Source organism: Periplaneta americana, chromosome 5, assembly GCF_040183065.1.
Source record: "Periplaneta americana isolate PAMFEO1 chromosome 5, P.americana_PAMFEO1_priV1, whole genome shotgun sequence".
Taxonomy (NCBI): domain Eukaryota; kingdom Metazoa; phylum Arthropoda; class Insecta; order Blattodea; family Blattidae; genus Periplaneta; species Periplaneta americana.
The window spans coordinates 138,756,468-138,771,397 of record NC_091121.1 but is presented as its reverse complement, the minus strand read 5'-3'; the positions used below and the strand labels follow the sequence as shown (position 1 = coordinate 138,771,397).

The 14,930-nt window shown below is 34.9% G+C and overlaps 1 protein-coding gene across 2 annotated transcripts in view; it reads left to right on the top strand.

The window, feature by feature from the left end:
- LOC138700204 (limbic system-associated membrane protein-like) overlaps positions 1-14,930 on the top strand; it is a 1,013,135-nt gene that overhangs the window by 897,469 nt on the left and 100,736 nt on the right. For both annotated transcript variants that reach the window (XM_069826646.1, XM_069826645.1), the window contains exon 6: positions 10,068-10,242. In XM_069826646.1, coding sequence (XP_069682747.1) covers positions 10,068-10,242 — 175 coding nt within the window. The remainder of the gene's footprint in view (positions 1-10,067; positions 10,243-14,930) is intronic.

Sequence of the window (14,930 nt, the reverse complement as noted above, 5' to 3'; positions counted from 1 at the left end):
AAGGAAATGTTAGAAGGATCTCTGTGAAACTGGAACAGTCTTCAAGGAGAGGGAGACTGTACTCCATATCTTACTATGTTAAATTCCTCAATTTTGGGTACACTTTTCTCAGAAGTTTTAAAAGATACAAATGTAACACGCCTTTATGTATTCAACCTGTTAAATAAATTTAAAATTCAAAGTTTTAAAAGATACAAATATAACACATCTTTATGTATACAGCCTGTTAAACAGCCTAAATTTAAAATTCCACTGAGCGGTTGGCAAAAAAATTCATTTATAACATTAATTACACTAAGAATTAGTACAAATTATTTTCTATTTTTGCTGAAGATAGAAATAATCTTAATTTTTAATATACTGTGTAAAATGACATTACATTAATATTTCAAATTAATTTGATTTCAACCTTCTGAGTAAAGTGCACCATTGTCACAAAAATAAGAAAATGCAGAAAAATGGTGTCGAAGTTTCCATATCATACAACTTTACAATTCATGTTTTGTTTTTAGATAAGTCAACTGTACAAAGTTATGAAATATATTTATTTAAAATTTTCAATCATATGACTTATCATTCTTATAGCAATTTAACATTTGCTATAACATGTTACTAAAAGAAAAGTATAAACGTTTTCTCCTGTTTAATAAAATTGTTGAACGATATATAACATAAGTATAATGTAGAATGCATGCATTTGTAATGAAATATTGATTTGTATATTGTATAACAGTAAAAGGTGAAGTCATGAGTTAATATGTAGCAATAGTTTAATATATTTGTACGGAATATATTTCATATCATGTAATGTTAAATTCCTCAATTTGGGGAGCACGTTTCTCAGAAGTGATAAAAGATACAAATGCAGGAAAAATAGACCATATGTAACATACTTTTATGTACAGATTCGGGTAAATAATTTAAAATTCCACTGAGCGGTTGGGAAAAATTTATTTATAACATTTTTTGCATTAAGAATTACTTGAATATTTTTGCTGAAGATAGGGCTAAAAGCTGGCGATTTGAAGAAGTAAAATCATATTATCATTTTACACACATTAAACTACCGTAAAACGATAAAAACCGAAATTTTATTATTATAATTTTTTTTTAATTCGGTGTATAGACTCCCGTTAAGCCTAATCCCTGAAGTAAAGAAGAAGCAGAAGAAGAACAATGTGCTGCTACTGTTACTGACGATAATGCTTATGCTGTATTAACGAGTCTTCTCGACTCTTCCTGTACTGCGATATGACACAGTTCCTATCAATGTGCAGATTTACACCAGCCTCACCTTCATTTCATTCAGACGCTAAATGACCTAGATGTTGATACAGCGTCGTAAAATAACCCAATAAAGTAAAGTAAAATACACCAGCCATTTCCTCCTCGTCCCGTCCTGTAATCACTTGATCACATTTCCGTCCCCTCGCGTATGTAGTACCTAAGAGGTTACGTCCATTTACGGCTTTTCCCCTTCAAAATTTTCTAGAACTCCTTCAGTGGAGCAGCGTAAACCGGAGTGAGACTAGTGGCCAACAGGCTTGGAGCTCACATATTTAGTTTCTTACAGTCCCGAACTCCTTGCAAGGACGCGTTCGCGTACCTTTTAAATTTGTCATCCCAGTTCTCCTCTTCCGATTTTTCGATTCGGGGCGAGAGAAGACAAAGAAGATAAAAATGATTCTAAATGTGGGTGTAATACTGTAATATCTAATTTAATTCTTCGTACATTTCGTCCAACGCGTCTTGTTCGGTCTTATTTGTCTTATTGATGTAGCTATATTCTCTTAAAGTTTTACTCTCTACACTAACAACATAGAGTATTACTCTTTTCTCGTTCGTCAGCTTTAAATGAACTCTTGACATAGCTTTCATTTCCTGCAAATATAGTCAGAACCACTTTTAGAGTTTTCACAAGTGGGTGACTCATTTTTCCTCCCTTCAATATCGGGCGAGTGCAATGACATGCTATGCATTTTCTCTTTTATCTTTCATTCTGAGAGGTAATAGGAAATTCAAGGGGGTGGTGATTCAAATTTAAGTTACTCCATTTCTCTGTATGTGTTACTTTTCTCACTTCGTACTTTCAGCGCCCAGGGGTGCATAGATCGTTTTTGCAATAAAAGCTCCTTCCTGCCCTGTTTGTCTTCTTTGTTATACTGCAGTCCTCGTCACTTTCGTCTTCACTACATTCGCACTCACTAGTTCCTCGCATTCTTTATTTCTACCCTTTTTTCGTGTTTTAAAACTCTCACTTGATCCATGTTTTCTTATTTTTATAGGTTTCCTTTTCTTATCTCTACCGACACCCCCTCCTTTTCCCTAACTTTTAACCAAAATATTCTCGTCACTCCACCTTCGCCTTTCGCTTCATTTCTCCCCTCTCCGTTCGTGTTTTGACTATTCCTTAGGGGTCATAGGATTACTGATTCAATAGACACAGACACATGAAGATGCCTTCCTTTCGTCGCCCGAATATTTGCATCTGTTTCCCTTCCTCTTTTACTGTGTATTTCTTACGAAATTTAAAAAATATATATATATATATATTGTACCAGGTGAAACATCAAGAAGTTTTGTATAAAATTAATATCATTCTCATTATTTTTCAGTAGATACTGTTTTTTTTTTCATCAAACTTTTATTAATCGCTATTATCTACAATTTTTTTCACTGAAATTGTTCTTGACTTTAAGTTTTGTTATTTTTCATGACCTAGTGCTAACTTAATGCTTTTCTTAATTCTATTTGTACTTTGTTATTGCACTTAAATCACGTGGTAATTCATGCATATAGAAAATTAGGGCTTTGTAATCAAAAATACGAAAGAATTTAAAAATATAAATAATATTGATACTCTATATAAAACTGTAGTTAGAAGTAAGCCAGAGTATACATCACATATTCATTATATATGAGGTCTCGCCTACCTCACTGAATATTACACGACTACTATGAAGTAGCCAATGTGTATTATCATGATTTAATTCGAGAAAAATTCGTTCCGGCACCGGGAACCGAACCCGGGACATCTCAGCTCTTCGCGCTCTTTCCAACTGAGCTATGCCGGGACACTATATTCAGTGAGGTAGGCGAGACCTCATGTATAATGAATATGTGATGTATTAACTGTTAGCAGTTGTCACAAACAGGTTGAATATGGCCATAAAGTCATTTAAATATGCGCTCCTGCATGTATGACTTACATTGTCTAAAGTTCAGATAGTAAGGCCGTAAAACATTACAACGAGAGGAGTTCGGCCGACATCGTGGATCGTGTCCCGGCATAGCTCAGTTGGAAAGAGCACTCAGTGCGCAGAGCTGTGAGGTCCCGAGTTCGATTCCCGGTGCCGGAACGAATTTTTCTCGAATTAAATGATGATAAGCTAGAGTATGTATGCGTCTATAAATGGTCACCTCAGTTCCAGTCCCATCAGATGCAAATAGAAAGGATACAGAAAAGATTTTTACGTTATTTGTATTTTAAAAAACATCACGTATCGTCTTATGAAAAGCAAATTTCATATAACCAGTTATTTTTTAATTTAATTATAAAACTTTAAAATCTAGACGATTAATAATAAATAGCCAAATTTTACTATATAAGACTTTTAACGATATATTGAATAACTGTGATTTTCTTAAATTCCTTCAGTTCAATGTAAAAGAACAGAACTACGTCATAGGCAACCTTTTGTTACTCCAATTCCTAGAACTGTTTTCTTCAAGAACTCTCAATTGTTTGTTATGTATAATACTTACAACTCTTGGTCTTTAGACTGTGATTCTCAAAGATTTCAGTTTAACAGTTGACAAATTTCATACCATATTAAAAATAATTGTATTTCCTTAGATATTTAAATTATGAATAAGCGCATTATAATGTTTTTTATTCTAGTTTTGAAATAATTTTGCGTTATTATATTGACATTTGGCACTATATTAACTGCAATATTATATTCTAGCATCTATTATATATCTTTCATTCGTTTGTGTTGTTTGTTTTGTTTTTTCTTATTGTGTATTTTGTATAATATAAGAATGTAAGCCACCTATAATTGGAAGTTTACTTCTGTTGGTGGTGGATTTAAAATAAAATAAAACTATAAAGAGAGAGAGTTCGTAATTAGTTTCGAACCTGTTTTCAGATAATTAACTTTCTTTGCACTCAGAGCTTGAAGGTGACTTTTTAAATACAGAGTGCCCATATTTTTTTTTTCAAGTTATCTTTAAGCTGTTTAACAGTTCATGTATCTATGAGTCAATTAATTCGTGACTAACACACATGGAATAAAGTAGTTGCAATATTAAGAATGTAACAATTTTTTTACTCAGTATGAAATTCCGTGAATTCCTTCTAATTTTTACTTAAAGCTATTGTCGATAATAAACTCCGAATCGCATAACTGTACATTGTTCATTTGGAGAAAATTATAATCTACAGGATTACGTATCCATTTCAAATTCTCATCAGTTCTTGTCTATGATTTTTTTTCCTTAAAAGTTTGTCGTTTTAGACAACATTAGTATCTGTCTTTTTAAATTCATGTTTGAAATATCCTTTTCCTTGTAAAATCTCGTCAACCAATTTTTTTCTTTGTGACACTCATCCAGTCATTCATAGTGTTCTTCCCAAGGGAAGGTCTTTCACTGCAAACCCAGATTTCTCCAATCTTTTCTATTTTCTGTCTTTCTCATTGTCTGCTCATATGATTCACATATGAAGAGTTCGCGGGAAAAACGATGAATGTTACATTTGTGTTAAGGATTAGATAATGATCTAATTGAGTCTATAACTGCAAGATGTAGTGCTGTTTCTATACAAAATAAAGGAAAGGATTACTGTATTCGTGGTGATAATTCTCCTTTTTACCATTTTTCATAAGAACAATATTAAATTTCGCAGTGATCCATTGAATTAGATAATGACATCAACCTTAAGAAAACTGTGACATTCATCGTTTTTCCCGCGAACTCTTCATATCTTAATGTCATCTATTATCTGATATCTTTTGCCCCGAACTATTCTCCCGTTCACCATTCCTTCCAGTGCATCCTTCAGGAGGCAGTTTCTTCTCAGACAGTGACCCAACCAATTCATTGTTCTCTTCCTGATCAGTTTCAGCACCATTCTTTCTCGATTCACTCTTTCCAAAACAGTTTCATTTCTTATTCTGTCTGTCCACTTCACACATTTCATTTTTCTCCATATCCACATTTCAAATGCTTCTATTCGCTTCTCTTCATGTCGTCCTAATGTCCATATTTCTACTCCATACAAAGCACTTCACTAGTCTCTTCCTTAATTCTTTTTTCCATAGGTCCGAAGAAGATACTCCTTTTTATTATGTTTCCTTTGCCATTTCTATTCTTCTTTTTACTTCCTGATAGCAGCTCATGTTACTGCTTATAGAACACCCCAAATATTTGAACCTGTCCATTTGCTCTACCGCTTCATTTAGAATTCTGAAGTGTACCTTCTTTATTTTTCGGTGAAGAACATAATTGACAGAGGAATCTTGGTTCCAAAGAATTTGTCTTAAATACGTCTTCTATTAAAATAACACTTTAGGCTTAGCGACGTTTATGTATAGGTGTATTTATGTCAAAACATTTCAAATTATGCTTTATGATGTTCAACTATCAGATTTTGAACCGAAATAGTCCAAATAGACCCTATGAAATAATTATTATATATGGAATGGAGCGAGACGGACGGCATGAAAAGCAGAGTCAGACAGGGGTGGAGCCAGTGTGAATTGTAATGGCAGAAAGAATAATATGGTCTCATGCTTCCACTATAACATAGAATAAGTGCACTCATTAGAACCTGAAACCGAGCTGCTGAAGCCGTTAGGAGGCATATTTTACAGAATGAAATGAAATGGACCGAGTGGCAAACTACGAATAGAATATTACACATAAAACTTACTCAAAAAATGAATTTAAAAATTCATAGAAATCTATTGTAAAGAAAATAAAAGAAATAGAGATTGTTAAAAGTCTTTATTCCATTATTATTTTACTTTCACTTTGCAATAATTCTTTACATTGCCCATTCCTGAGTAATCAACAATTAAAGTTTACGTGGAGATGAATTTTACAATTAAATTTTTCTCTCACGTCTAACCTAACGCTGTTTCTAACGAATGACCCTTCCACATATATGAATATATGTTATTTGCGTTACAAGGACAGAAAGTGAGGTTTTATGGGTGAGTTGAGGTGTGTTTCGTAAAACACTTTCAATTCTTGTAACGTAAAATAGTTTATTTCACATTATATCGAATTTCAGTATTTAAATGAATATTAACATGTGCGTATTGAACAACCGGAAGAAAAGAATACCTCTAAAATATGCTCAGAATCAACTGGCCTGCATGTATTGTAGAAGTTGTTAACGAATACGTTCATAACGGGGCTATTCATGTAGGAACAGTTGAAAGACGGAAAATCAGAACGAATTTCATTATTTTAAATAAATGAATATTAACATGTACGTATTGAATAATCGGTAGAAAAGAACACCCCTAAAATATGCTCAGAATCAACTGGTCTGTATATATTGTAGAAGTTGGTGCACGAACTACGCTCATTACGGGGCTAGCCATGCAGCCCAGATCACATATATAACAGATTGGCCATCCCAATGTTAAAAACGGTAACATGTGGAAGAGAACAACCACCAGGATCGCCACCGTCGATTGGGAACGACCGCTAGATGACAGTACAGTTGCTCCATGTAATTCAAATGAGAGTTATAACTTGATTTCTTATGCAGTAGCTAGATGGCAACATAGTGAAATTGATAAAAGTTGTTGCCGTCAAAGCCTATAAGACTGAGCAATCTGTTATATATGTGATCAGGGCATGCAGGAACAGTACATAGACGGAAAATCATGGAGGGAGATTTGAATGGGTATTCTGAAGTTCGAAAAGAGTATTAGATAAATGTAACGAAGCGCTAGGAGAATAAACCAAGGGGGTAGAAGTTTTGTACAAATTTTACAAGGAGAAAATATGCAGGTATGTACGACTTCCACAATCGATAGAAATAATATTCCATCGATTTGTGTAATGGATAACGTAAACTGCACAATAAATATTAACACGGTGTAGATGTAAGCATAAAGATTGTTAATAATTTTTGCATTATTCTATAGGGCTTGAGGCCAATTTTAAAATATTTTAGTATGAAATGCTAAAAATTCAATATTAACCTTACTTTTATTTTCATTAATTATGTAGCAATTATTTGTTAATATTAATATTTGAGTTGTTAGCATGATATCCATTGCGTGGCTGGTCATTGAACAATTGATAAAAAAAAGACACATCTAAAATATGCTGAAAATAGATTGGTCTGAATTGTACCAACTTTTGAAATGTGATTTATTTTTACTTAGTTATTTAACGATGCTGTATCAACTACGAGGTTATTTAGCGTCGATTGGATTGGTGATAACGAAATGATATTTGGAGAGATGAGGCTGAAAACTCGCCATACATCACCTGACATTTGCCTTACGATTGGGGAACACCTCGGAAAAAACCCAACCTGGTAATCAGCTCAAGCGGAACGTCAGGCAAGCACCTTAACCGACTGAGATACGCCTATGGCGTTTGAAATGTGGAAAAATAAGTTGGAAGTAAATTAAGAGGATTTGACTGTAGCCTGTAATTTCTATGGATGGATGGATGGACGGACGAACGGACGGATAGATAGAGCAATATTATATATATAGATGTACTATATTACCAGAATGTACTCTTAAATCCAATGCACTTGTCTTCTGACTGTATGTGCTGTGTAAAATAGTTCTACTTCGTTGGTAGACTAGATCCAACCACTGTCCAAAAGAACACACAGATTAAAATAAAATTGACACAAACAAAATACATTAGATAACATATCCTAACCTAATATTTAATAATATTAATTGTAATTGTATTCTTAATGTTGTAATTGTAATCCCCTGGTAAAGGGGAAGACAAGGCCTAATAACCTTATCTCTACCAGGATAAATAAATAAATAAATAAATAAATAAATAAATAAATAAATAAATAAATAAATAAAATTAATAAAACCGGCACAAAAGTGTGTAAATGAGTATGCAGAAACTATAAACATTGAAACAGTTTGTAGTTGTTGTTTATTGAATTGTCCAAAGACAAGTTCGAACCTCGTGACACTAATAAGGCATCAGTCACGAGACAACTAAGCCAGGAGATAATAGGGTAGTGTGACAAATATCTTTCCTCCTCCATTGCATATATCGCTGACTAGTAACATATTCCACTAATCAAACTTCAGATGTACACAAACAATTGTTCTTACTCTGACATATATCGTCAAGTGAGATGTATTGCCTGACAAAATATTTAAACTCTAAACAGCAACATTTCTTCTGATATAATAAATGCAATGGAGGATGGTATGCGTTAGCGTCGTGCATTACAGGCGCTATGTTCGGTTCAAGTTTTTCGAGTATGGTGAAGTTCGATATTCGCCGATGTTCGCTTTACAGAAGGAGTCCTGTCGTGTTTGTTCCACCTTGTTATAAAAATACTCGCTGTCCTACACTTCCATCCCTTCATGTTTTAAACTTTAAAGGATTTCAGCACATATCTTGGGATTAGTTTTTCATTTGAAATAAGATGAAGTTTGTGATGTCTTGGTTGCCTCTCTCGTGTTCGAACTTTGCAGGACACTAGTAATAATTTTTTCTTACAATTTGTATAAATTTGCCTTAAGAGAGTACCGCAGCGAATAGGGATCACAAAGAATGGACACTGAGCGAATTTTCCTGTGTTTTGTTTCTCTGTGCGCTGGAGTTTAGTTCCACTTTTAAGCGCTAGAGGTTAGTGTGATCGAGCACACGCTAAGATGATAATTGAGAATAGAGTTGAGACACAGGATTCTAACATCGCAAACCACTAGCTGTCGTGGTGCTTTCCAATACAGTAACATGAAAGCCACAACATACATGAGTATGAGTCCTAAAGATAAATATTCCGGAGTTAAAACTGTCCCCCAGTCGGATCTCCGGGTGGGGACATCTTTAGGCAAATCTCCCCATACCAATTCCAATACTTTAAGAATGCTACTGTGGACTACAAAAGAAAATGTAATTTGGCCAAACTTCATTTCTCACACTAGTTTATTAAACCGTGTCGGACTGTAAAGAAAACAACTATCGCTATGCAAATCAAGCTTTCAGGTATAACTCCCTGTAAAGTTGATTTGAATAATTTTTTCCTCGAAATTATTCAAATCAACTTTACAGGGAGTTATACCTGAAAGCTTGATTTGCATAATACACGTCACTGTTCGTTAACAGAAAACCACAATTTAAGTCACACAGAGTTAGTGTGCACTCAATGTTGGTTGCTGACAGTTGTCAGCCCACTTTGAGGTCAGTGGATATAGAGGGAAAAAATTGGATCGGTGTCTGGTAGAGTTCCCGGGTAGCTCAGTTGGTACGTTTAACCAAGGTCCCGGGTTCGATACCCGGCCCCGGAACAATTTTTCCCTCGAACTTATTAAACTATCGCAATGTCCATATTTTATATGTTGTACAATATTGTAGTATTGTGAAATTTTGGTTAAATTTAATTTTCCTACCATTTTTGTCTATTCTATTAAAATTATAGCTTATAGCCTATTAACCTGTTGTATGCTATAGGATACATTGTGAATTTAAGGGTTAACTGTTTAGAGATCTTGGATACAAAATTATAGTAGAATCTATCTGCTATGTTAATTTTAAAGCAATAGAATTATGCTCCGAATTTTCCATGTTCTGATACAAATTAAGATAATAGACTATAATATATCATACATATATTGTGACAAAGTAGAGTTGTTTTATTGTAGAAGCGTCAATACTTGATGTCAATTGGTCATTCCAATGCTGGATGATATTGCTATTCAGTTTCTTTTTAATATTTAAAACCGGACACTTTCAATACACATAGATGTAAATTACCATAGCTGCATATGTGGATATATAACCGCTCTGTGTGATCATACAAATGACGTAGCTGCAATGTGCGGTTTCAGGTGCTGTGGTACAGAGACACAATGCGACTGGATACGACGGAAAGGCGCATTATGGAGTCCCGAGGCAGTCGACACACGCTGATCATCCGCAAAGTGCAGGCTTCTGACTTCGCTAATTACAGCTGCGTGGCAGACAACCAGATCGGCAAGACCCGGCAGAGATTGGAGCTGTCAGGTGTGTAAATGTGCAGACTTGAATTGAAGGACAGAAACTGACTACGTATAACATAAAGCTCGATACAGTACAATATTATCTGCTTTAGATTAAGATTTACAATATCTAATTCATTCATTCATACTGTACAAATTTAACGAGCGATCTGTGCGAAGGGAGTATGGTCCTTGCGTGGTAAGAGGTGAAAGTAATCAAGTAAATCAGCGTTTCTGAAGGAGGATGTGAGTGGGAGTGGTGTTATTGGTCGGCTGGTACAAACAACGCTCAGACATTGGCCGGCCGATTCCGTGTCGGGGTTTGGTTGTAAGTGTGGGGGGAAAAAACTCGCATTCCTTGCTCTGTTCTTGTCCTGAAATGAGAACAGTAGTTTTCTGCCCGAGAAAAATCCTTCACTGCAAACCTCAAATTTTCCAATCTGCCTTTCTTCCCGTCTTCCTCTCGTGTCCGCATACGATTTATATACCTTAATGTTGTCTTTCATCTGATATCTTCTTCTATCTAGAACATTTTCCCGTTCACCATTCATTCCAGTGCATCCTTCGGTAGATAGTTTCATCTCAATCTCAACTTTCTATTTCTCGTCCTGATCAATTTCAGCCATATACTTTCTTTACCCACTTTTTCTAACACGGTTTCATTTCATATACTTCATTCTTCTCCATATCCTCATTTCAGATTCTTACAGACGTTTCTCTTCACTCTCTCTCAATATCTTTGTTTTTGTCCCCTTACAGTGACAAACTCCACAAAAAAAAAAGCATTGCACTAGTATCTTCCATAGTTATTTTTCCAAAGGTACACAAAAATGTGCTCTTTAGCTATTCGAAACTTACTTTGCAATTACAGTATACCTTCAGTTCTTCAGTTCTTATATTTATCTTTGTACAGGGTTGATTCTGACAACGAATTTGAATGACATCATGTGCGTCAGGAGTCACACGACAGCTGAACTGCGGCGCGAGATGACAGACCAGTATTGAGTGATCTCATAGTAAGAGTGTACGGCGACTCGCAGCAGAAATTCCCAAGAAAATCGAGCCTTTTTGGGAGGGATACAAAACAATCCTTTCCGATGCCAAGTACAGTTAACTGAAAATAAAAGAAGCCTGCAATAAACGAGGTTTCGTTACAGCTGTCAAAAGAAAAAGTGGCCGCTCTCCTGAAACAAAGTTCCCTTCGGGTATCTTCGCTACAATTCGGAGACAGGCGATGTTACATGTTGTTGGACCACGTTGCCTGATATCTACAGTTATAATTAAAGTATTCTGTGTGTTATTCGATAGCGTAATGGTAGCGTTCAGGCTTCTTATTCATGAGGTCCTGCGTTCGACTACAACCTCGTGCTTTTTATGTTCTTTTTTGTTCTGTTTTTGAGAGAGACAAACTATACATAATGGCTCCTTTCTCTTTTACGATTATTTCAGTAATTAACATCAGGTTCATTAATATATTACGCCATGACTTTATCATTATGATATTGTGGATGCAAATGGAAAGAAAAAGATTTCATTCTCAATAAAAATATCTTTCGTGGAATAAATAAAACAAATTTACTGGCGTCGGTCTTAAAACATTCAAACAATTAAACGTTCAAAAAACAAAACAAAAAGCCACAATTCAATATTTAGTCTATCTTCCTCTTATCTCGATCATCTTGCAGTCGAGTGGGCATGGAATTGACTAGTCTTTGCAAATAGCGAATGTTCTTAGACATGATATTCCAGGCATTCTGAACATACATACATAGGTGTTCTGTCCATGGGCATGTCTTTCATTGCAAACCCAGCAATCTCCAATCTTTTTCTATTTTCTGCCTTCCTCTTAGTCTCCGCATATGATCCACATATCTTAATGTCGTTTATTATTCTTTTCAACCAGAGACCCAACCAATTCCTTTTTCTCTTTCTAATCAGTTTCAGCATCATTCTTTCTTCACTCACTTTTTCTAACACAATTTTATTTCTTATTCTGTCTGTCCACTTCACACGCACCGGTCTTCTCCACATCCACATTTCAAATGCTTCAATTCGTTTCTCTTCATTTCGTCGTAATGTCCATGTTCCTTCCCCATACAATGCCACATTCTACACAAAGCACTTCACTAGTCTCTTCCTTAGTTCTTTTTCCAGAGGTCCGCAGAAGATCCTTCTTCTTCTATTAAAAGCTTCCTTTGTTCATGTTTGCAGTTTCTCTTGGGAAGGATAGGCCTGAATGCGGTAACATCCCGTTGCTTTCCGCACACCACTATCTCTTTCGCATCTTATTAAATTCCAGGGGGCCCAAGCGTGGAGATGAGGAGAGTGGATTTGACTAATTGGGCCCAGTCACGGCAAGGGTTAAATATTAATTCTATCAGGATGTTTGACCCGATCAGAGACCGGGAAATCTCAATTAGCCTTTGCCCCCCGCATCCTGGACTAGCTTCTACGAATCATCAGAAAATCTTAGAGTGTGATTGGGCCAATTTTTCCGAAAATGTTTCCACACTTTTGCCTTCGTAGCTCAGCGGACGAACGTCGGAATTTAGATGTCAACGTCTCAGGTTTAATTCCTCGTTACTCCTTTTCATTTTATTGTGGTTCAAAATAGTATATTTTAATAATACAAAAAGAAAAACTAATACCAGTATTATGCAACTGGATTTTTCCAAACCTAATATTAAACTTATGTTATTTATATCGCTAAAGAACGATTACAATATAAATAACTTGAATATTATTTATACAGTATCACTAAAGAACAATAACAGAATATAAATGATAAATATCGGTTTGTTTAATTAATATAAGATATTATATAATACGTATTTAATTATCTAAATAAAATAACCTATTTTACAAATAAAGATGGTTATTTGTGTTATAATAATTACTTACATAAAATACAGATTATTTATATTGCGAAAGAACAATGACAATATAAATAACTTGAATATTATTTTATAATGCTAATGAAGGAAAACAGAATATAAATGATAACTTGAATATTATTTATATCTCTAAAGAACGATAACAATATAAATTCATATCGGAATTTCACAGATTTATTACAGATGTGTTTAAGAAATTCTAGAAGAATAGTAATTAGTAACAGTGCCCTATTTATTATTCTTGGAGCAAAATTTGTAACTTTTAAAAATGTTGTTACTATGTTGAAGTGTATGTGTTGCAACGGATGCTTGATTTGTTATGTATGTGAATCAGTTATGGGATGCTTGATGTCGTCGCAATGTCGTAATTATAGTTTGATTGTGTTTGTGTGACTATTGTGTATTAATTTATGATGTATGGTACGGAAAGCTGCATATTTGTGTTATAGAAGTGTTACGTATGTGTGTTGTTAATGTTTTTGTATGTTTCAAATTGATAACTGATATTTGTTTTGCAATCGCAATGCCTAATTTACGGATTGTTTATGTTTTGTTTACATCGCGTTAGATAATTTAATTTTCTTTTCCATTTCTCTTTATGCTCATCTTTTTTGTGTATAAAACTACAGCCCTAACATACAGTACATATGTAAAATAGGGCTAACCCCCATTGGAGATACAATAATAATTATTATTATTCATATCGTTATAAAACGATAACAGAATACAAATGATGACTTGAATTTTATTCATATCTCTAAAGAACGATAACAAAATATAAATAACGTGATATCCATAGAGAACGGTAAATGGATATAAATGATAATTTGAATATCATTTACATCGCTAAAGAACGATTAAAAAATAAAATGAAAACTTGAAGAAGGCCCGAACCCACAACTTTTGAATCATTAAACAAGCACTCTACCGCTGGTCTACGAGGCGCAGATATGGAACACATTAATAGTTCGGTAACTGCTTGTACAAGCACATGCATCGTGTAACATCGCCGCGACCCGAAGTGGACTTTGAAAATATTCGCTGTTCACGAGTGCGGCCACTTTTTTTTTGTTTTGACAACTGTACATAATACGAATTGTAAAGCTCGAATGGAATTAAGTTGTGTCAGCTCGTGTGATGCGGCAACTTGAGACGGCGGGGGGATGGATTTCCATGCTTTTTCCATTCTGGAATTAATCCCATTCGATCTTTCCCAGTCTTATTAGGTACACACAAGATGCCTCTCTTGGAAATAGCGAAACCACGTTTTTTGCAGACTCCTATGATTTTCACGTAACTGTACTTGGCATCGGAAAGAGTTGTTATGTACCCCTCACAAAAAAGGCTTGATTTTCTTGGGCATTGCTACTGTGATACACCGTGCACTCTGATTATGAAGTCACTCACTATTGGTCTGTCACCTCTCGCCGCAGTTCAACTGTCGGTGTGATTCCTGACGTACATGACATCATTCAAATTAGTTATCAGAGATCGGATATTCCTCGTGTACGAGTACAACCATTTCTCTTTCTGTTTGACGTAAAGTGTCCACATTCGACACAGAAAGTGGCAAAATTAGTATAAGAAGTGTTGCAAATATGAAATAGTGTGATATACAACTTGAGACGAGTTGTATTCTAGCGGAAGTCTTCCAAAGTACTGCGCACTGATACTCTCTTTCGCGGGAATGTGTTAGTTTGCAGTTAGATGCTGAACTGTTGAAACGTTTATCAGTATTGAGTTTTCGAGAACTGTGAAAAGTTTGGCGGTAAATTCTTTTCTTTCATATACATTGTTACTCGTCAATGTTAGACATATT